Source organism: Falco naumanni, chromosome 1, assembly GCF_017639655.2.
Source record: "Falco naumanni isolate bFalNau1 chromosome 1, bFalNau1.pat, whole genome shotgun sequence".
NCBI classification, from domain to species: domain Eukaryota; kingdom Metazoa; phylum Chordata; class Aves; order Falconiformes; family Falconidae; genus Falco; species Falco naumanni.
This window is the reverse complement of record NC_054054.1, coordinates 125,955,482-125,977,257: the sequence shown is the minus strand read 5'-3', so window position 1 is coordinate 125,977,257 and position 21,776 is coordinate 125,955,482. Positions and strand designations below refer to the sequence as shown.

At 62.3% G+C, this 21,776-nt stretch overlaps 3 protein-coding genes across 5 annotated transcripts; all 3 read right to left on the bottom strand.

Moving 5' to 3' along the window:
• Positions 1-1,591: 1,591 nt before the first annotated feature.
• DNAI2 (dynein axonemal intermediate chain 2) lies at positions 1,592-9,027 on the bottom strand. Its single transcript, XM_040582105.1, is given in 14 exon segments — positions 1,592-1,718; positions 1,898-1,996; positions 2,081-2,305; positions 2,480-2,623; positions 2,961-3,096; positions 3,379-3,602; positions 4,015-4,137; positions 4,340-4,459; positions 4,461-4,480; positions 5,884-5,997; positions 6,636-6,778; positions 7,368-7,489; positions 7,611-7,772; positions 7,907-9,027. Coding segments are annotated over 14 exon segments (2,694 nt in total). The 5' UTR covers positions 8,960-9,027; the 3' UTR covers positions 1,592-1,709.
• Positions 9,028-9,094: 67 nt separating this feature from the next.
• On the bottom strand, positions 9,095-17,977 carry TTYH2 (tweety family member 2). 3 transcript variants are annotated; one of them, XM_040582106.1, is made up of 15 exons: positions 17,771-17,977; positions 17,013-17,185; positions 15,478-15,589; positions 14,846-15,066; positions 14,659-14,754; positions 14,496-14,568; positions 14,312-14,381; positions 14,094-14,149; positions 13,910-14,002; positions 13,723-13,815; positions 13,489-13,631; positions 13,172-13,357; positions 12,956-13,034; positions 12,431-12,448; positions 9,095-10,994 (listed from the first exon to the last, which is right to left on the bottom strand). In XM_040582106.1, exons 1-15 carry the CDS (start codon positions 17,897-17,899, stop codon positions 10,914-10,916), a joined length of 1,623 nt encoding a protein of 540 aa, XP_040438040.1. In that variant the 5' UTR covers positions 17,900-17,977; the 3' UTR covers positions 9,095-10,913. The 3 variants fall into 3 exon arrangements, with proteins under 3 accessions (XP_040438040.1, XP_040438042.1, XP_040438041.1); XM_040582108.1 differs by having other exon boundaries at positions 12,431-12,443; XM_040582107.1 differs by lacking the exon at positions 12,431-12,448.
• An 843-nt stretch (positions 17,978-18,820) lies between these two features.
• RPL38 (ribosomal protein L38) lies at positions 18,821-21,489 on the bottom strand. The gene is made up of 5 exons (XM_040582104.1): positions 21,363-21,489; positions 21,105-21,137; positions 20,652-20,712; positions 19,207-19,329; positions 18,821-18,900 (listed from the first exon to the last, which is right to left on the bottom strand). Exons 2-5 carry the CDS (start codon positions 21,105-21,107, stop codon positions 18,875-18,877), a joined length of 213 nt encoding a protein of 70 aa, XP_040438038.1. The 5' UTR covers positions 21,108-21,137; positions 21,363-21,489; the 3' UTR covers positions 18,821-18,874.
• Between the last annotated feature and the right edge of the window lie 287 nt (positions 21,490-21,776).

The following is a 21,776-nucleotide window of genomic DNA, read 5'->3' as shown; positions in this document are numbered from 1 at the left end:
CTCCCCAGTGTCCCCCAACAGCAGCTGCCAAACCAGCCCCACGGTGTCAAGGCGCGGTGGGGACGGGCTGTTCCGTGGGGTGGCAAGACAAGCAAGCCACGCCAGCCACTGCCTCCTGCATGTCCCCCAACCCCTGCCATGTCCCAGCCCTGCGGGGTGCAACCGTGGGGTGCCCTGGATCCCGGTGCTCCCACTGTCCTTGGTAGCGGTTCTGGTCCCCTTGGGGACAGCGTGCCACCTGCCACCGGCCCAGAGGCACCACCAGCTGCTGGTCCTTGCTGGGGAGCGGGGGCCGAGGGAGGCCCATGAGTGGAGGGTCCCGGTGCAGGGTGCGTGGGGTGTGCTGACCCCGCTCTGTCCTCTAAGTGTCCCCACTGCCCAGGGGCAGGCTCGGCAGAGCACCCCCAGCCCAGCCTGGCTGTCCCCTCTTCCCTTTCTCAGGCACTGGCAGAGCCCCAAGCTGGGGGCTGAGACCCTCTGCCCTCCCGGGGCAGCTGCGGGCCTGGCCTCACGGGTGCCCCCCTGGCCTGGGCTGGGTGGCACCGCAGAGGCTGCAGCTCCCATCCCACTCCTCTGCCCCGAGCCCCTGCAGATGTCGAGCCGTACGCAGCGCTGGCGGCGTGACTTGTGCTCCTGGTGACACAGTGGCTTCAGCCACGCTCTGTGCCCTCTCCTGGCTGCACCCGCGTCCCTGTGGCACGGTTGGAGTGCCGTGAGACAGATGGGAACAGTGCGTGGCTTGGGGAAATGCCTTTCCACCTCTTGTCACTGGTACAGTTAGGGCTGGACCCTAATGAGGAGCTTGGCTGAGCTGCAGGTCTGGTGGCCTGCTCCCTTCCCAGGGCTGGGAGGAACCTTCCCCTCGGGCAGCGCTCCCCCGCCTGGGAGCCGGGCTCAGCTCGGGGTGGGGGGACCGCTGGCCCTGTCCCCCCAGTCCCACAGCAGCGGGTGGCACTCCCTCTCCTCCCTGTCCGTGCTGCCAGGACAGGACTCAGACCCGGCCGTGCCGCTGCACACCCGGCAGCTCTGCCGCGCAGCCGGCTCGCACACGCAGGATGGCTTCAGCAGCTCACACCCGCTGCCCACCCCCTGAGCAGAGCCAGGAGGGCTCACCCCCGGTACACAGGACACCGCCTGCACGATGGCCCCGTGTCTCTGCTGACAGCTGTGCCGTGGGGCAAGCACAGCCGGTGGCTTGTTAATAATTGATGGCCAGGCAAGCAGGCAGGGGGGCTGCCCGGCGATCCCGGCCAGGCTGTGTTTACCCAGCACTGATAACCCCGGCCCAGGCTCTGCCAGCTGCTCTCGCAGGGATATCAGAGGGCTGGGGCACAGAGCTTTGCTCAGCATCACTCTCCAGCTAGGAAGGGACAGGGTGCTGCATTGGGATGTCACTGCTGCCACCAGCTGTCCTGTTCTGCCCTGGTCCTCAGGCTGGGGACACACTGAGGGACACTCTGCTGCCATGGGTGCTCTGCTGTGGTCAGCAGCCAGCTTTGATCCGTGCCTGGCCTGAGGAGGGGAGATGAAGAGCAAGAGGACATGACTTTCCCACCCTCCGCTCAACCCTGCCGTGACAAAACAGGAAACATGACGTGGAAAGCTCCTGTTTATTCACCCCGAAGAAAAAAACATCAAGAGGGCAAAGGGCCAGTGAGCATCTGTGAGCAATGCGAGGGTTTCTGTACGACCCACTGGTCCTGCTTTGGCTACGGTTCCTGCAGAGGGAGCAGGGTGAGGTCAGGGAGCTGGGCAAGACCCTCTGCTCGCCACCCCGCAGTGGCAGAGACCCTCCGAGCTCTGCCTGGCTCAGGGAGCAGCCTCATCCCCACATGAGCCGTGAAGCAGCAGCCCTAGCAAAGGGGGGGAAAGGAATGTGAAGCTGGAGTGCACCGACCTTGGCGGCATCCTTCTCCTCCTCCTCCTCTTCCTTGTCCTTGGGCAGCTGGCTCTCCTCCCCCTGCAGAGCCGCCTCCTCTCCCATGTGGTCTTTAACCTAAAAGGCAGAGGCTGACCCCAGTCCCCTGCCCCACGGCAGGGCATCCCTCCTGCTGTTCCCGGTTCATCCCATCCCCGGTACCTCACCACACAGGTGTTGGGTCTCTGTCCGCACCCTCCTCTGCAGCTCCGCTTCGATGACCTCAAAGAACTCCCTGCGGGTACGGTCAAGCACCTCCTGGGGACTCTCCACCAGCCTCTCCTCCACCTCTGCCTCCTGCCCCTCCGACCTGGCGCGCTCCTTCAGCCGCATTTCCCGGTGCCGGGCCTCCAGGATCTTCTCCCGCTTCGTCTCCCGCTCAAACATCTAGGGCAGAGTGGGGGATGAGGGGTGCAGGTTGAGCAGGGGACCCTACGGGACAGCATGCTCTGTATGGGGACAGCACAGGGCTCGCTGGCAGAGCTGCTGTGCACGGGGCCAGCAGCGCTGAGGACTTTGCCGTGACCTGGCACAGTGGCTCATGGCTCAGAGCACACGTACAGCGGCAGCCAGGGTCTTCTCGTTCCTCTGGAGGGTGCAGAGCCCGGAGATTTCCAGCAGGCTGACGGTGCCCAGCTTCGAGCCACAGCCAATGATGCAGCCGTTGTCCTGCAGACGCAGGCTGGAGAGGGGCTCGTCGCAGACCTGGGCAGGGAGGACAGGCAGGGGGTGGCACTTAGTCCTGACGTGATGTCCCGCAGGGGAAGTCAGGCAGGATCTACGTGGTTGCCAATACCAGGAGCCTACGCGCCAAGTTTTGGGCACCTGGGCTCCAGGCACAGCTCTGGGCAGAGCAGACAGCTGCTGCTTGGTGGAGCTCATCCTGAGCTCTGTGCAGGCAGGATGGGACTCCATCCCCTGGCTCTGCTGCTCCGTGCAGGGCAGGGTGGCAGATCTGCCAAGCACCCTGCTGCTGGGGCTGGCTGGGGGCAGCGCCGCTCCCCTCCCAGTGTGGGGAACCCAAAGCTGCTGGGCACCCAACCTTCAGGCTGAGGGAGGGGTCGTTCTGCTTGAAGAGGAAGTCCCAGGCGTCCAGGGTCCCGTCCGATCTGGTGGTGAAGAAGACGGCTGGCTTCACAGTGCTCCAGCACCCATCTGTCAGGTAGGAGAGGTGGTACCTGCCAGCAGACACGACACAGCGGGGATGGGCTCATGGCCTCCATCCCCCTGGCCCCGTGGCTGTTGCCTGCACAGCACCTTCAGCCAATAGCCCAGGCCTGTGCACCCTCTGTTCCAGTGCCCTCAGCCCTGCTGGCACTGCTCTGCCTTGGTGACCATCCTACCACCTCCTGCCTGACCTGAGCAGAGCAGACCCTGCTGGTCACCTGCCCTGAACATGCTCTTCCACAAAAAAAAAAAAATATTTTTTTTCCCCAGGGCAAAACCACACCAACACCTACTTGGTTGACATAATTGACGATTCCTTGGCCTCCTCCGACCAGATTCGAGCAGTCCAGTCGCCGACAGTCAGGAAGACTTTGGGGTAGAAAGGGTTCCTGGCCAGCGCGTAGACAGGTCCATGGTGGCCACTGTAGGTACTGGTGATTTTTTCAGAGGGTGTCTTTGCTTTGCGGTTGCAGGCGATGACGATGCCCTGCTCTGTGCCCACCATGAACTTGGTGGGCTGAGGGTGGGAGCAGGAGAGAGCAGCCGTCAGCATGCTGGGGACCCTGCGGTGCAGGGGACAGTGGGGCAGCAAGGGGCGTTGCTGTCCGCACAGAGGGGAGCCTGCTGCAGCCAGCACCTGGGGGGGACTGAGCCCTGGGACCTGCTGTGAGCTGGGGCATTTAGAGACCGAAATGACAGCGAGACGCTGTACTCTGGGAGCGCATCAACTCCTTATTCTTAAAGATGGGTGAGAACACGCTGCAAGCTGCAGCACAGTGCTCTGGGTCACTCTGGGCATCAGACACTTGTGCCGTGCCCCTGGCACCCTGCCTGTGGGGGTGACCAGGCACTGCCCGCCCGGCTCGGTTCGGCTTGGCTCACACTCCTGCCCAGGTCAGGGTACTGGCTGTGAGTGCAGGGAGGCTCACCATGGTGGGCTCGAACTCCAGCGTGACGGCACCCAGAGCATTCTCCAGAAGCCCTTTCCGGGTGATGTCCAAGATCACCGTATCAGTGGGCTCGGACAGCTTACGGATGTCCCACCACAGGACCTGCAGGGGACAAGCAGAGGGAGGGGACTGCGGGGGCTGCTCCGTGCCAGCCCGCGCCAACAGCCTGGGGGCCTGGTTCTCCTGCTGCGGTGGCTGGTGAGAGGCAGTGCAGGCAGGGGAAGTTCTTTTGGGCTGTCAGTGCCTGCCAGCGTAGTCCCTGTGTGAGTGCCTGGCATCCTTCTCTGCCCCTTCCCGTCTTTACCTGCCCGTCGGTGGAAGCTGAGAAGCACTCTGTGCCCGTTTTGGACTGCAACCAGATGGCTCTGTACACGGGGTCCCTGTGGCTGACCTCCACGGTGGACACCTCCATGGGCAGCCCCCCCCTTCCTGGTGTCCCAGTAAGCTAGGAAGGAAAAGGAGCTGTTAATATCTGCTCCCTTGCCCAACTCCTTTGCTTGCCACGCACTTCCCGAGGAGATGCTGCCCCACAGCCCAAGCCAGAATGGGGAGTAAACCTCTCTGGCTGCTCCCCCTGCACTTCCCGGCCCCAGAAGAACCATACATGTGCCCTGTGGGCTGGGAGCCTGCTGCTGTGATCACTTGCAGGGATACCCACTCTTGAGTGGTAATGCAATTTGCACCTTCTGCAAACACCAAGCTGGACAGTGGTAACATACTGAATAGCCACAGCATTTCTTCAGCAATCAGCTCTCTGTGGCAGATGCACTACAATCCCCAGAGGCAATAAACCCCCCCCCCCGGCTCCCCCTGCTCTGCACAAGGGTTTGCAGCAGGACCAAACACGGTCTAGGCAGCCCCCAGCCCCCGTCAATTCCAAACAGCAGCTCTTATATGCAACGCTGCTAAAAACTAGCCTGTGTGACCTGACCCTGCCTGTGCTCCCCTCCTGCGTGCCCGAAGGGTGCTGGCTAACCAAGGCAGGTCCCTGCAGATAGCAGCTGCCATCCTTCCCTCTCTCTGCCTCTGACACATGGCAGAGGGCAAGCAACAGTGCAGGACTGGGCATGGTTCAACAAAGGTTAGGCAGCTGGGCTGCAGTGGCACTGGGCTGCATGTGCTCCCTCTTGCTCGCTTCTAATTAGGCAACTGGATGTGATAGAGCGTGCTGTGCTGGGCCTGCGCCATGTGCCTGGAAGCTCTGCGAAGGACGGGGTGAGATCCCTCCCCTCCACCACCTGCGGAGCATGCAGTAACAGCCCCATAATGCATGCCCTGTCAGATCTGATTGCTGCTGCAAATGGCAAGGAAAACATCAAAATGAGTGCAATTAAATCAAAGGGCTTGTGTGGCCAAGTAAATAACAGAGCCATAAATGAAGCTGGCAAAGAGATGCCCTTTTCCAAGCACTTGAAACAATAACACAAGAACGATTCAGTGCATGAAACAACAGCAACTCTCCTGGGCTTTTGCCATGCAAAGATACAGGGCCGTGGGTGAGGCGGGAGCACAGGGCATGCACTGCTCAGCTGTCTGATCCAGCAATCTCTGCCGGGCTCTCGCCGTGGCTGCAGCCACCTCACTACCCCAAGTGCCTGCAAAGGGCTCCCAGGCACGGTATCCTCCCTTCCCCAGGTACCTGCTCAGGTGAGCCCATGTCTGCCCTCCACACGCAAAGCCCCAGGGCTTCAGGCTGTGCTCGGGGTGATCCCAGATACGGCACTAATGATACTATGTTCTTTGTGAGCATAGCAGTGCTGGAACCAGGCTGTTGCTGAATTAAAATGAAGCCAGGCCCTCGTCAGCACCCTCGTCAGCACGGCCTCACGCCTCATCTATCTTCCTTACCCATCTGCCCATTGTAGCATCCTCCCACCAGGACGTGCGAGTCTTTGGGGTTGTATTCCAGGCTCACGAGAGGGGATGACGGCTTGAGAACGAGCTCTGGCTTGTTGGAGTTTTCTGCCAAGAAGGGATGAGTAAAGAGCAAAGTGCAAAGACAGTCTGAAGGGTGAGCACCCCCACCTCTAAACCAGCCTCCAATACCGCACCCCGCTTCTCCATGCCTGGCTCCCCGCCACGCCGGTGCTGGATGAGGTGGCCATGGCACCGGGATGCCATACCTTAGCCAGGGAAGGGAGCCGACCTGTCCTTGCCTGCCAGCCCAGGGACAGACCCCTGGTACCCCAACCCCTCTTCTTTGCATTTTTCGCTCCAAAATTCAAGGGGTCTGAGAGAGCCTTTGAGAGAACAGGGCAATTCTCAGCCTGGGCTTGTGCTGCCTCTTTCTTAATCAAGCATGAGTGAACCAGACAAAGACAGGAACCACATAAGAGGAGTGTGGCTCAGCTGCCTGTTGTGGTCACAGGCGTGCTAGCTCATGAAGTCATGTAATGGGATTTTAGTGGGTTTTTTCCACCTGTTAGCCAGCTTTCAGGTCCCATTTCTCCCCTTCTCTGCATTGATCTGTGGGCAAAGCAGAAACCGAACCCCTGTTCACCCCTTCCGGAGTGCTGTGAGGCTTCATTACACTCTTTGAAGACACAAAGGGCTTCCGCAGAAGCAGCATTACTGACTGGTGAGTTTTCCCTTCCCCTTACCAAGGTCCCAGATGTACGAGTCAAAATTCATGTCTTTCATGTTTTGCTGGAACTCCAGGCTGGAATAAGCCACTGCCAGTTTCTTGCATGTGTCAGGGTGCCAAGAGAGATGCGTGGCCGTCCTCTTGGTTATGTTTGGATCCCTTTTTGATAACAGGACATCAAAGAAGGGTATTAGTTTGCTAACAGCTTTGTCACGCCCTGGGATGACTGTCTTCCAAAGGAAACTGTGGGAATCGCAATTAAAACAAGCTGCAGCCCTTGAGCATTGAGTGCAGGAAATGATTCTCTTGGGGGTTGGGCGGGGGGAAAGAGTTGACGATTTAATAAAGTCTTTCCAGTTATACATTTCTAAGAATCCAATTATGTTACTGGATCTGACTTCTAGAAATGACCTAACAGCCCCTGACATTTGAAAATAATCTTTGAGGCACCAAAAAAAAAAGAAAAATAATATCCTGTCTAAAGCACTGTTAGAAGATGCTTAGAGCTGTCTGTCCCTGGACCATGGTACCTATCTCCAAAGCACCTGGGCAGGGCAGGGGGCAGGGAGGGGAGGAACAAACGGAGTTATGGAGCAGGGGGCTGCAGCAGGTCTCTTCATCCATAAACTGATCTGGCGCTGTCCTAAAGCTACTGGGTTTTCCACCTCCTTTGTCTCCAAAGGCAGTTCAATATGCAGTAGCTCGCTGTGGATTTGGAGAGCCTGGCGAGCCCAGCCAGTTGTGCTACCTGATGACATTGATGGTTTTTGCGGAGGGGGGCTCGTCTTCCACCTCTGCCATCTCCTCCTCTCCAAAGTACTCCTCGTAGATGTCGATGGCGTTGTTCTGCTTGACGCAGTGCTCCACCAGCTGTGGGGAAAGCACAGGCAGAGGCCGCGCCTCAGGGAGCTGCCTAGGCAGGGGAACGGCAGCGGGTGGGCAGGGGGCTCCAGCAGCGGGGCGGGAGCAGGGGGGACAGACAGGGCCTTACGGTGCCGAGGTGTGTGATGGCATTGATGTAGTTCTCATCTCTCTCCACTCTCTTCCTGAAGCGGATGGTTTGTTCCACCTCCTGCGGGTTGATGTCTTTGGGCCAGCCACCCTCGACGTGGTTGATGCCACGGGATTCCACCTCCACTCGCTCGGTGTTGACCTTGGGGGGGGGACGGGGAAAGCAGAGCTGGACTCTCAGCCAAAAAGAGACACAAACCACACTTTTTCCCCTTCGTAGGGTGCTGCCCCGCAGAGTGGGTGCCCGGGAGGCTGGGGGTGGCCGGCAGCCCTCACCTCGTGCTCCGACATGTCGCTGGTGTGCTGGACGGAGCTGTCCACGGGGTTCCTCAGGATGAAGGCGCCGGCCATGCTGGGGTCGGGTGGGATGTCCACGCTCACCTTGGCCGGCCGGTCAGAGAAGCTGCAGGGCCGGCCGAACTCGCTGCGCTTCCGCGTGTACACGTACATGATCTCCATGGTGGCCCTGCCAGGGGGTGGCGGGGGCCTCCTCAGCCCCCAGCACCGAGGGGACCCCGAAAGGCCGCGGCGGGACACCCCGCGCGGCTCCCGGGCCGGGCCTCCGGGGAGCCGCGGGCCAGGCCGCGTCCGCCGTTGCCTGGCGACGCCGCGGGTCACGTGACGCCAGCCGCCATGTTGGGGAGGGCGCGGCGGGGCATCACGTGACGACCGCCCCGTGCCGCCATGTTGGGGGGGCAACGCCTGGCTAACGAGGGGGGCAATTAGCAAAGCGTACCTGAGGGGGGGGGGGGGGGGCTCTGCCGCCGGCTCCAGCCCACGCCCCCACTGAGGAGGGGTGGAAGCCAGGCTGGGCGCCATCCCGGGGCGCGGAGGCTGGGCCGTGGCCCCATTTGTCCCACCCGATGGCGGGGCCACCCTCCCATCACCGCCAGCCCCGCGCCGGGAGGGCGGGCTGCGCCGTGCCTGCAGGAGCCACCATGTCCCCGCAGCCGGCACGAGCTGCCCTGCAGGGCTGCGGCACACAGCCACGGCCACACAGGCCTGCGTCCCGCGGGGTCCAGCTCCGTGCCCAGGGCCACTGGCAGCCCGCAGGCTGGCGCTGGAGACAGCACCGTTCCTGCTCACTCGCGTCACCCGCACCGACGCGAGAACAGCTGGGAAAGCAGCACCAGCGCGACGTGTGGCTCCCAGCACCCTCTGGCCCTGCTGTTGCCTTCCAGCCCCAGCCAGCCCTCCCTTGGCACCGCAGACCCCAAACCCCACCTGCATCCCACCCTGCTCCCAGCACTGCCACACCTGAAATGCCTCCAGCCGCTCCACGCCACCACCAAAACCAGTCCAAGCTGCAGCCACGGGGTTCAAACCCATTTAAAAGCCACTCATAAAGAGTCCCAGCCTGGCAGAGCCAGCACGCTGGGGTGGGCTCAGCAACCTGTGCCGGGGTGGCCGGGCAGCGGCGGCAGAGGCAGGGCAGCCCAGAGGAACCTGCCAGGAGCAGACAACTTTAGTACAAGTGTTTATTGTCTTTTCCCCAGAGGGCACATACAAATCAGGCCGGACTCCAGCTCCTAGACAAAGTCCTAATGAGGTTAGTTCACATGCGTTTAAAAACAGCTCTTCTACCAGTACCGTTACACTGAAACATTAAAAGCCAAAAAAAAAAAAAAAAATCCCCCTGGAAGTTTCCAACAGCAAGTAATGCTAGTCACACGTAACACGGACAGACGGTGTTAGGGGACCCAAGGGTATGTACAAGTTACCTTTAAAAGACACAGTGAGTCACTGTTATCAAGTAAGACCCCCCGGCTTGCCTGAGGGGGACAGCCCGGCCACCACGGGGGTCTGCCTGGCCGCAGCACTGTTAGCCAAAGCAGGGAGGAAGGGACAGATCACCACCACCACCAGCAGCAGAGGAGGCAGCTGCTAATTGCAATCAGCCAGGGCAAGCCTTTGCCCTCCCCGGCACGGCACGGCACGGCACGGCACGGGTGTACCCTCTGCAGTGGGGAAGAGCCCTGGAGCTAACGCAGCCCTGGCTCCGTGGTGCCAAACGTGGTTACGAGAGCTGAACTCACCCTGGGTGGAGGGAGCGGGACCAGAGGGGTGAGGGGGCAGGAAAACACCCATCACCCTGTCTGCGCCCTTCGGGCTGGGAGATGCGGGTCCACCCCCAGTTGGTGGGATGGAGTGGGGGCTCTCCCTGCCCACACACAGCAGGTGCTGCTGTGGGGAAGGGGCCTTTGCTTGCATCCTCCCGAGGTTCCCGGGGCTGCCTGTGCTGAAATGGGCCAGTTCAGCCCATGCTGTTCCCCCGGCTCCTTGGCCCCCAGAGCTGCTCAGCCTGAAGCCTAGTGATGCTGGGCAAGCCAGCCAGGTTGGCAGGACCATGCCATCCCCTCCCCAGGACCGCATCCTGCCCCAGCAATGCCTGAGTAGTCCCTGACCCTCTTTTCCCAGGGGATTCCTGGTTACCCCAGGGCTGTCCTGCAGACGAGGGGAGCCTGCCCCAGCCCATGCTGCCAGCCTGCCCACCCTGGGGAGGCGAATCACCAAGATGAGCCTAAAAACCCAGCCAAAAACCCGCTACCAACATGCACTGCAGTAAAACCACCCTGGAACAGAGGCAGCGAGTTGAACCGTGCCTCTGCCCTGCAGAGAATTCATAAACTCAGGGGCAAAGCAAAAGGAAAACCAGCAAGGTCAAAACATCCCTAATTCTACAGCCTCTGAACCCGGGGCCGGGGCAGCTCCAGCTGATGTGGGGAGCAGGGCGGGGGGCGCGGGGAGCATGGCAGAGGGAAGCAGCCAGTGGTGCTGACAGGGGTGGCAAAGCTGCCCACGGGCATTGGGTAGGGGCTGGGATCACTAGTGGTTGGTGCTGCATTGCTATGGGAGCGAAGGAGCCACTGCTGGGACCCCTCCCCTGGGGGGCTGGAGGCAGCTCGTGGTCCCAGGCTTTGTGCTCCAGGCAGAGGGAGCTGGAGAAGGCTTCCTTCCATGGCGTAAAGCATCCCCAGGCTGGTGCAGTGGGGAGGGAAAGGAGAAGCCGCCGCGGGGGCGTGAAGCATCTCCGCTCTTCCCGGAACACCAGGAGCCAGCGCTCGGCCCCGCAGTCGCTGTCAGCCCTGTGGCAGGAAGACTTGAGACCCAGCAGAAGCTACCGAGGGGGAGAGGAGGGTGCGCAGAGCACACAGGGGGCACGGAGCTCATCCTCCGGCTGCTGCCGGGCTTCCTGCCGTGTCTTTACCAGGTGTCTTTGGTCTCCCATTACAGAAACACCGGTGGCATTTTCTCCTCCTGTGAGCTGCTCGGGGCAAATGCGTTAGGCTGGGAACTCAGTGCTGGGGTGCCTGATGTGCTCATCGGTGACGGACAGGTAGGTGGCTCGCATGCTCGGGGAGTACTGTGGGGAGAAGACACAGGGGTCAGTGTACCCCCAACCCACGATGTGTGCCACCAAGCCCCTGGCAGCCACATCCAACCCCACCCCTGCTCTGCCACATGTTGCTGAGCCACCCGGGAAAGCCTGAAGATGGTGAGGGAAGGTTGGTTCCCATTTGTATTAATCCCCAATTATTCTGCCAGGCTGCCATGGGTAATGAGGCAAGAGCCTGGTCACAGCCTCTTTGAGGGCTGCAAGAGACCCCCCAGCCAAGATGCTACCCCTGCCTCAGGCTCTCGCTTTGCCCCTTCCTGCACCGCTGGGACATCGGCCAGGTTTGTCCTCCTCCACCCTCCTGACTCCAGCCCAGCAGCAAATTCAGCCCCCATCACCAAGTCTGGATGTATCCGATCCTGAGGGGCTCACACCACGATGCCAACCACAGGCTTGAGCTCCCCTCCCTGCACCAGCACGGGGCTGGTGGCACTGAAGGCACCATTGTGGGCTGGCACGGTGGTGGAGCAGGATGGTGCTTAGCCCTGATGCATGGGCAGCACCCCAGCTAGGACCGGGTCTCTGTGCCAGGGTTTTGCCCCCTGATCTTCCCCGTCCATTCACAAACCTTACCCAGGTGTGCTGGGGCTCACTGGGTGCCTGTGCCGGCAACTGCACAGGGCCCCCCCAGGCAGGGCAAGGACCCCCACATTGGGAAGGGGCCAGCGGGGAGCTCAGGGCAGGGGCCAAAACCTCCAGCCCACCCCAACCCCCCAGCGCTGCAGAATTAAATATCTCCAGCGTTTTGCAGGAGGGACACCCCAGCCAGGCATTAAGGGAGATTATCCTGAGTTTGTTATTTTGGACTGTGAAAGTCCTTCCTTAGGGATCTGAATCCTGGTTAAATTAGACCATTCAGGGCCAGGAAAAGTGCTCAAATTAATCCCCCCCATTCATCCCTCCAGGGAAGAGGCTTGCCAGCTGCCAGGTCTGCGCAATCAGATTACAGCCTCCTGCACCGGCATGGCTCCACGCTTTCACCTGATGGCAAAAATCTTCCCCAGAAGAGGTGAGCGGGGTGTCCCTGCTGCAGCAGCGTGTCCGGGGCTGCTGCTGTGCCCACGCGGGGCGAGCCGGGGGGCACTACTGCTTCAGCTGGAGGCACCGAAGCAGACACAACGCTGTCAGAAAAGGAGGGAGAAAAACTGTGCCGAGAAGGGGATGCAGATGGGGACCGGTTTCCACTCCCAACGCACAGGAGCTGCGAATCCTCTTGTGCCTGGGCGGGGGACAAAACGTGGCCCCGTCCCTCCCAAGCTCCCCCCCAAGCTCCCCGCACTCTTCACAAAAGCAAACCAGCCCCACGGGAAAGGGGATGGGAGGAGGCACGGAGGAGGGGAAGGAGGATGGGAACCCAGCTGCTGCCCCAGGAGAAGGAGGGAGGAAGAAGTGGTTGAACTTACTCTTGATGGGCAACTTAGCTCCAAAATAATTGATGCAAAAAAAAAAAAAAAAAAAAGGAAAAAAAAAAGGAAAAAAAAAGGAAAAAGAAATAAAAAAATAAAGCAGGCATTAACAGACGGAGTGGGTTTAAAGAAACAGCAGGGAAATGTAAACATGCATGGGTGACTGTGAAGCATCCTTTGAAAATCAAAATAAGTAAGAAATAAAGCAAAGAGCAGCTGATGGGAAGACTATTTTGGTCCCCTCTGAGCATGTGGCTGGTGACCTCTCCTCACAGCCTCCGCGGGCTGGCTGGGAACTGGGTTAGTGAGGTGGACAGGAGGGATGCTCTCGTAGATAGGGCACGTCCTCTGCAAGGGCAGGAGGAGGGGGCCAAGCTCACCCATCCCCACCCCATCACACCTCGTCGGTGCCCCGGGCCAGCGGCTTTCTGGCAAAGCAGAGGGGCTCCATGCCACCCGGCTAGCCCCCCCAGCCCCCCCAGCCCATCACAAGAAGGACTTGGCCTCAGCCGTGCACCGTACCGTGGGTGGGGGAGAGCCTCTGCCGATGAGGGGGACGTTCTCATAGCGCGGGTTTCCACCGAAGAGCACAGCTTGGTTCCTGGAGGGGGAGAGCCCATCAGAGCCAGGGGCACAGCGAGACCCCCACCATCACCCGGTGCCCCCAGTGTGAGGTGATGCTCCCTCGCCAAGGCGGGGAGGACCCAAGGGTCAGTGTCTCCAGGAAAGGGGTCTCACATGTACTCGGAGACGGGGGCGTTGGAGATGGTCTGTGCCGGGGGGTGCAGGCTGCTCTGGCTGCCCAGGCTGCTGCTGTAGCTGCAGAAGCTGCGGAGCTGCCCCCGGGCCGGGTTGTGGGTGGCGATGCGACGCGCCTGTGGGTTGAAGGGGTCTTCCTCATCCATGTCATCGTAGTCCCGGTCCCTGCGGGGACAAGGCAACCATGCTAACCCCCTGGCCCCCAAGGCAACTTCCCTGCTGTGGCCAGCTCGTGCCACACGTGCCCCTGCTGAAGGCAGGACGGTTGTGCCGGCAGCGGCCGCAGCCAGACCCACCTGCCAGTTATGTGCTTCCAGGCGCGTGGCGTGGCACAGATGATGGTGGAGAAGGAGGCGGCCACCAGCAGGGAGAAGAGGACCAGGTAGAGCAAACCCTCTACCCCGTCGTAGCAGATGCCAATGAGGGCGTCGAGGTAGTCCTGCAGCAGGAGATGAGGTACGGCAAGGCTGGTGGCGGATGGGGGGTGACCCCAGGAGCACCGTATCGCCCCAACCTGGACCCCCACTCACCTTGTGCAGCCCCCGGCAGTCCAGCATGGCCGTGAGCTGGTGCAGGCTGGTCTCTGAGGAGTTGAGGAGCTGCTGGACCCCCAGCAGGTCTTTCTGCAGGAGATGGGGGTGGGAGGGTCAGGGCAGTGCTGGGCAGGATGGGGAGCAGAGGGGGGACATGGAGCCCCGACTCCCCCCAACCCCATACCTCTGCTGTTGGGAAGAGGGGCAGCGCAAACTGTATCAGGCCCTGGATCTGGATCTGCATGGTGGTGAGTGAGCGCTGGAAGACGGTGAGAGCCTGCGAGGGGGGAGCGGTCAGAGCTGCCCAGCCCTCAGGGACACCCCTCTGCCCCAGACAGCACAAACTGGGGTGCCCAGCTCCCCCATACCTGCTGGAAGGGGTTGCTCAGGCTCTGGTCGCAGTACAGGTAATAGTGCACCACCACTGCAAAGCGAACGGGAGATGTCGGTATGAGTTACCCCATGGGGCGTAGAGCACAGCGCGGGGGTGGCAGAACAGCAGCGGAGAGCACCGGACCCCCGGCAGGTTTGGGGGAGCACTGGGGTCCTGCCCCAGGGACACCTCTGCCCCGTGGCTAGCTCTCACCCATGCTGATGTCGCTCTCTGTCTGGTTTATGATGAACTTGTCTGGGGCCACGCAGAAGTCACTGGTGCCCTGCAGGGACGAGAAGGACACTGTCAGGGCTGGGAAGGATGGGACAGGTGCCCTCCGCCCTCGGCCCTGCCCTGGCACAGCCGGTACCACCCCTCCCCTCCCGGCCACGCTCACCACTGCTGCCGCCGTGTCCACGGCCATGGAGGCCCAGCTGAGGATCAGCGTCAGCAGCCCGCAACACAGCATCCTGCGGGGAGAGGGGCGAGAACGCTGCGGGGTCTGGCTCTGCTCCCTTCGGTGGCTCCAGCATCCCCGCGCCACGCTGCAGGGTACTCACGTGGTGAGGAGGCAGCGGGAGCGCTTGGCCAGCCCCAGGCAGGCCAGGAGGCAGACGGTGAGGACGAGGATGAAGAAGAGGAGATAAGCCAACCACCTGGGCACAGAGAAAGGCTCCGTCACGTGCGCCCACCTCCCCAGCCCCACCGGCAGGTGCTGTGGCAGCCCAGTGCCGTGGCCCCGCTCACCGGTAATACTCAACGTAGGCGATGTGGCCGGCCAGTGCGGTGAGGTCCGTGCTGGTGCCCTGCCAGACGGGCAGCCCCGAGAGCTGCAGGACGATGCTGCCGGCCAACTGCTGCATGAACTTAAGGGTCTGCAGGTAGTCCCCCCGCGAGGCCAGGAGCTCATTCAGCCGTGCCAGGTGCTGCTCCAGGCCCACCTGCATCTGCAGCGTGGTGACTGCCACCTGGGGACGGCGTTGATGGTCAGTCCCACTGCGATGGCCCCGGGGGCTTCCCTGCCGTCAGCCTGGCACCCGGCAGAGCCCTTTGCTCCATCCCTGGGATGCTCTCCTGGCGCAAGAGCAGCCCCACATCAACCCACTGTGCTCGAGCTGGATCCATCCTTCTGGACAGCCCCAGCACAGCCACCCCGGCCCTCCCTGGCCACAAAGGCCCTATTCTGCAGGGTGACGTCACCCTCCCGCGCTCGGTGTGGCATGACCGTCCCAGGGCCTCGGCCGGAGCAGGCAGGGCTCAGCTGGCAGTGCCGGACACCTCCCTCCCCAGGGCTTCAACCAAACCCAGAACGGAGGATCAATGTGACCCAGGGGGACATGGAGGGGGTTGGATGGGGGGATGCTGCCTCACGGCCCTACCAGTGAGTCGATGCTGGTCAGGGTGTGGTTGGCATGGTCCAGGGCGTAGAGCAGCTGGTACACCCCATCGTTGGTCTCGCTGTTCCCGTAGAAGCCGATGCCAACGGCCGCACTGTGGGCAGAGAGGGGACCCCCAATGAGCGGGGAGGGGAAAGGCTCACCCCAACATGAGTGCCTTGCTGTGCGGCCAGGGAGGGTCTGGGGACACCAACGGGAGAGGGGATACTCCTGGGAGCATCCCTGTTTTGGGGAACCCCCCTACTCCCAGCAGGGCAGAGACAAAGCAGACGGGACAGGGGCAGCACCATGATGGGGACCTGCTCCCTGCCAGTGTCCACAGGGCCTGGAGACACTCTAGCCCGGAGCTGCTCTGTGGGCCGGACACAGCAGGTTTGAAGCTTTTCCTGCCAAACCCTGAGAGACTGAGGGTGGAGGGGCCGGGCAAAGCAGGTTAGGGGAATCCACTGGGACCAACATGCTCCCAATTAAACCTGCTCCTGGGCTCAGCCCCAGGAGGGCAGGTGGGTGGCAGCTGGAGGCTGTGCCGCAGCCACCCCAAGCCCCACGCTGAGCTCCCCATGGCCGCTTCGGCGCTCCCTGGCACCTGGCGTGCCAGCGGGTGAAACCAGGCTGGAGATGGGAGCTGGCTGCGAGGAGGGATGTGTCAGTGCCCTGGTCAGCCATGTGCCTGCAGGTGGCCAGTGCACACGATGCTCCCTCCCTCCCCGCGGCAGATGCCAACAAAACCGACAGACACTGGCCCCTTCGCCATGATTAGGCCTTTAACAGCCACAAACAGGCTCAGCGTGGCTGCTGAGGGGTTCAAAGCCCCTGGGGAGCTGCAGAAGGACCCCCTGTGGGCGGCCGACGGGTGCCCCAGCCCTCTCGCCATGCTCCACGGGGTGCCCTGAGGCCGGAGGAGCAGGAGGACGCCAAGCTCATTAGTGCCTTTTCCCTGCTCCGTACGATGCTCGCAGGCAGCCATCTCGCTCCGCCCAGGCAAAACCAGCCCCTTTGTCTGGCGAGCGGGTCGCGGCTGGGCGGCCAAAGGGCCCCGTGTCGCATCCAGTCCCGCCACGGCCAGGCCTGCCAGGGGGCACGTGGGCCGGCTGGTGGGGTGTCCTCCCAGCCACGGGCTGCCAAAACCTGAGACAGGCTTGGGAAGCCACCAGAGCGCTGCCGGGTGAAGAAGCATCCCCTCGCCTAATTGCTCCGGTTGCAATTAAAGGCGGGTGTGTGCGGGACCTGCCAGCTGGGTCACGCTGCTGCCCGCCATCTGCTCCGGGCTGGGATTAGTGTCCCAGCACCGCTCCCGCCTGGGATTAGCCAGGAAGGCAGCATGGCTGGGGGGGGACAGGGACAGGGCTGGCCGGCGGCTGGTCCCCAGGGCTGCCCCAGCATCAGTGGCTGTGCGGAAGGAGGCAGGGATGGACCGTTATTTAATTGCACAGATCAAACTGAAGTGACTCATAGCTGGAGCACAGAGCCCCCTCAGTGATGGGGGGACGGCACCGGGTCCCTGTCCCCGTCCTCACCAGCAGATGAGCCCAGCGGTGACAGCCATCCAGGTGACACAGCAGGAGTGGGGCCGCTTGGTTTCGGGCTCCTGGTCCCTTTTGCAGCAGCACAGGCAGATCAGGTAGACGGTGAGGAAGAGGAGGTTGAGGCCGAGGCAGACAGCGGCCACCAAGCCCAGGAAAAGCAGCGACTGGGGAGGAGAGAGGGGACAGTCAGCGCCCGAGCCCGTCACGTGCTGCAGAGCGCCCGGTGGCAGGCAGGATGCAGCCACATCCCGCACCCCACGGGATGGTCACACGGGGAAAAAGGAACCGTGGCTGCTCCCGCTCCGACGCTGGGCCACCAAGCTGCGGGTCCCGGCAACCGGCGCGCAGCGGCCCCTTCGAGGGGTGGCGGTGCACTGGCGCTGCGCCCCCCCCCCCCCCATTTAGGGTTCCCGCCCCGGGATGCCAAGGAAGGGCTGCAACGGGTACCAGGAGCCCGCGCCGCCGAGACAAGGGGTGACCTCTGCGCACCGGGGGGTGGGCAGCGGCAGGACCGGGGGGGTCCGCGGGGGGGGCAGCGGGAGGCCGGGGGTGCCGGTGCCGGCTGGCCCGGCGGGGGGGCCCCGCTGCCCGCCCGCGGAAGAAGGGCGCTTTGTGCGGCCGTGAGATCAGAGCTGGCGCCGGGATGAAAGGAGGCGGGGAGGGGGGGGGGGGGCGGGCAGCCCCAAACGGGACCCCCGCCCGGGGAGGGCTCGGGGCGCGGGGCGGCGCGTGGCCGCCGGGGTCGGTACCTGCTGGTAGTCGGGGTCCCGCGGTCGGAAGGCGGCGGGCACGGGCTGGAGGTGCAGGCCGCGGTGCGGCAGCCCGTGCAGCCAGCCCACCCACCAGGGCACCAGGTAGTCGGCGCGGGCGGGCGGCATGGCGGGGGCGCGGGCCGCGCTGGGCCGCCGATGGCGGGGGGCACCGCGCCGCCACGCCGCGGGGCTCGCCCCGCCCCGCCCGGCCCCGCCCCCACTCGGCCCCGCCCCGCTCGGCCCCGCCCCGCCCCGCTCGGCCCCGCCGCTCGCAGCCAGCGCGGCTCAGCGCTCCCCCTATAGACACCGCGCCCCGTCCCCGCCCCGCTATAGGGGCACTGCACCTCCGCGTGTCCCCGCTGTGGGGGCACCGCTCCCCATCGTCTCCCTGCCATAGGGGCACTACTTCCCCATAACCACCCGCCCATATGGACGCCGCACCCCATCAGCAGCCCACTGTACCTCAGCATCTCCGTGCTATAGGGGCATGGCACCCCTTCACCCATCTGCTATAGGGCACCACACCTCACCACCCCCCTGCTATAGGGGCACTGCACCACATCACTGCTCTACTATAGGGGCACCACTCTCCCATCACCAGCCCGCTATAGAGGCATGGCACCCCTTCATCAACCTGCTATAGGGGTACTGCACCCTGTCACTACCCTGCTATAGGGGCACCACACCCCATCACCACCAGCCATGGGCCACATGCTATAGGGAAGGGACACCTCATAGGGGACAGGCTCGCAGGCACCCACAGCGTAGGGGGCTGTTCTCGACCCTGCTCTGGTGGGCATGGCGCAGCCAGGACCCATCATGCTGTGTCCCCACAGCTGCCCGCAGGCAACTGCCACGCAGGGCTGAAACACCGGCCACACCGGGGCTGGGCCTCTGGGAAGGAGCCCACGGCTGGGGCACAGACCAGGACTGGGTCCCGAACCCCAAACAGCAAGCCAGGCCCCGGCGGGGCCACCCCCCGAAGCAGAGCGACAGTGATGGTTAGAGCTGTGTGCTGTTGGGGACAAACCAAACGAGACTCCAGGGAACAGTTCAAGGTTTTTATTGTAACAAACACAGAGGAACCAACATGCGAATGGCTCATTTCAGCTCCTTCACGGCCAAACCTGGGGAGGAGAAAAGAGATGACCTGATGGTTGGAGAGGTGTGCTCACCGCCCAGGCTGGGCGCCGGCAGCCAAGGCTCATCGCAGGGTCCGCCACGGGGGGCACAGCAGCGGAAGGGGCGCTTGGAGCCCTGCAGAGCAGTGGCAGCATTTACCCAGGCACAGCAGATGGCAGTGCCAGTTCCATGGACAGCATAACAGAGCGGCCTGAATACGCCGGTGACCCGGGATGCTGCCCACCTCAACCCAGCCTGCCCGCTGCCCCCGGCCCAGCACCGGACGGCTCCCTTCTGACACCAAGCCATACCTGGGGGAAGGGACTGCTTCAGCTTCTCGGCCTTCTCCTTGTCCGTGATGACCAGGGTGTACAGATACCGGCTGCAGCGCACCTTGAACTTCACATTGTCCTTGTTCTTCTTGATCTTGACCGCTGCAGGATTAAGGAACAGGTGAGCAGGACAGCAGTGACCCCACCCCAACTTGTCCCCCCTCACCCGAGCTGTGATGAGGATTACAGCCCTGCCTGGCCCATCAGCACAAAGTAAAATAAAATAAATAATAATTAAAAGTATTTTTTATACACCACTGTTGCCCACCACCTACAGCCCCAGCCCCAGCAGTCAGTCTGCCATCTCAGAGAGATGCTGCAGCTTTCTGGAAGCCAAGAGCTTTATTTTGAGGCTATTGTGCTTCGCAGCAGTTTACAACAAGCAACGTGAAATATTTACTGTGTTGGAAATTTGCAGTGGAGCGCGACAGTTAACAACGCGCTCGTTATTTGCCCATGTCATCTTCTGCAACCAACGAGCTGCACTGGAGCTCAGAACATGGCTCCAAACACTGCACCCAGTGCCTCCCATCTCCTTTCTATCCCCCTTAGGCCATTTTATCTAAGCAGCTTGCTCAAAGCCACAGTCAGTTCCTCTCCTTCCCTGTGGCAGAGCCCTTGCAGCTCAGCATTACAAGAGCTGCTGCAAAAACTGGAGCAAGTTGAAGGCATGGAAATGCTTTGTAAGGGGCTGTCATCAGCTACAGCAGCATTTCAGTGTTGAACTACCCCTGTTCACCCACAGCAGTGAGTTAACAAAACATTTCCAGAATGAAAGAGCCTCTTCCCCTTGACAGCTAGATCCAAATAAGCAAGAGAAGCAAGGAAAACTTTTCATGCATTGTTAAATACAGAGATAAGGCATTTCTAGTGTTTCAATTATAACAGCCTTTGGGTTTGCAACAAAAGAGAACTCAAGTTTGAATACGACTCACTTGACATTCTGATACACCTCCCCAGCGTCTGACATCTTGTAGCTTTTTGAAGACTACAGCAAGTCAGAGGCAGGGCAGTGTTTCCAAATAGTTCCAGTGAACTGCAGCCGGGGCTTGGTCAAAACACTGTGGGGTGAGGAGGAGGATTCGAAGAAGCGTGGCTGAGTGGGTGTTGGGAGCCCTATTCCACGGAGGATCCCAGTCCCCGACAGCAGACCGTGTCACAGCACCCCTCTGCCCAGCATGGCTTTGCTCACAGGCAGCAACGTCAGTCAACACTGAGCAAAAGCCACTTTAAGTATCACCGATTCTGTGCGTAACAAAGCCTCAGCAACACATATCCCTCAGCGCTTCCAAGCCGAGGAGGTCCTCAGTGTCCATGAGGATGCGTGGCCCCCCATCCCTGCTCCAGCAGGGGAAGAACGGCTCCTATGCCGGACCACCCCCCCCCTTGCTCCTGCCCCGAGACAGAGCGGCCTCAGCACTCACACTTTGCATCCTTCCTCCTGGCTGTCAGCAGAAAGTCTTTAATCTCCTCAATCTTGCGAGGCTGAAAAAGAAAAGAGACTCAGCGAGCAGAGAACAGCCGACAGCTCGCTCCCCAGCTTCTGCAAGCGCCCCAGGGTCGCTGGGCGTCCCGACTCCCAGAGCCAAGCCCCTCCAGGAGCCGTCCCGAGGCATGTGGCGTCTGCCTTGCCACCAGCCAGGTCAGGGGGAGCCCCTCCTCCGGCAGCACGACCGTGCCCCTGCCAGAAGCCAACACGGGAATCGGCACCGTAACCCCCAGAACTCAGGGTGCTGACAGCACCCCCACCCCACACCCCAGGCGAGGCCAGGCAAGCCAGGGACACCCCCCCCCCCCCGCAATGCTGTTGTGCCGAGGGCAGCCCCCAGCCTCACGGGGCGAGGTGAGGCCTACGCGCCCCCCAAGGGCCCCCTCACCATGGTTCCAGGCCGGGCTCAGAGCGCTCCAACCTGCGGCAGAAACAACCCAAAATGGCGTCAGCGCAATCCCAACGCCCAACAACCGCCTCTCACCATCGGCCTCCCCGCGCCCACCCCGCGCCCACCCTCCACCAGCGAGTCATCCCGCCTCCTCTCTCCTCCCCCCGCCCTCCCCGGGGCCGCCCAGCCCCGTACGGCGGCGGATGGCGGCGGATCTTTCCCCCCCCCCCCCCCCAATCGCCACTCCATACTTACAACGACAGTCTCTGCTCACGGACCGGAAGCGCGCGCGCACTTCCGCACCCGGCTCTTAGCCCCGCCCCCTCGGGCGCCGCTACGGCTGGCGCGGAGGGACACTCCGCACCGTATCGCGCTCGCGGACGCCGCTCCTGTGATGAGTTAGCGGGGTCTCAGCCTCCTCCGCACCGTAACGGGGGGTATGCGGGCTGCACCGGGCAGCATCGGCCGCCCCGATCGCTCCGTGCACCGCCGCGAAGGAGGGGCACGGCCGTGTGGGCGGGCTGTTTGCATCCTCTGAGCCCCAGCGTGTCTTGGGGGGCCCGGCATCCTCTGAGCCCCAGCACCAGGGCCCCCCAAGACAGGCGGGGGCTCGATGGCTCGGGTAGAGCTGTAATGGAGCAGCTCTGCCACAAGAGAGAGCTTCAGCCA

Excerpts from the sequence above, each read along its gene's own strand:
- RPL38 (XM_040582104.1), bottom strand. Across the intron at positions 19,330-20,651 it reads CAGGAGGAAGGATGCAAAGT|CGGTCAAGATCAAGAAGAAC; the intron begins GTGAGTGCTGAG and ends TTAATCCTGCAG. Across the intron at positions 18,901-19,206 it reads GAAGCAGTCCCTTCCCCCAG|GTTTGGCCGTGAAGGAGCTG; the intron begins GTATGGCTTGGT and ends TCTCCTCCCCAG.
- TTYH2 (XM_040582106.1), bottom strand. The coding sequence starts at position 17,899 with ATGCCGCCCGCCCGCGCCGACTACCTGGTGCCCTGGTGGGTGGGCTGG. Across the intron at positions 13,358-13,488 it reads TGGAAGCACATAACTGGCAG|GGACCGGGACTACGATGACA; the intron begins GTGGGTCTGGCT and ends TTGTCCCCGCAG. Across the intron at positions 13,035-13,171 it reads GCCCCCGTCTCCGAGTACAT|GAACCAAGCTGTGCTCTTCG; the intron begins GTGAGACCCCTT and ends CTCCCCCTCCAG.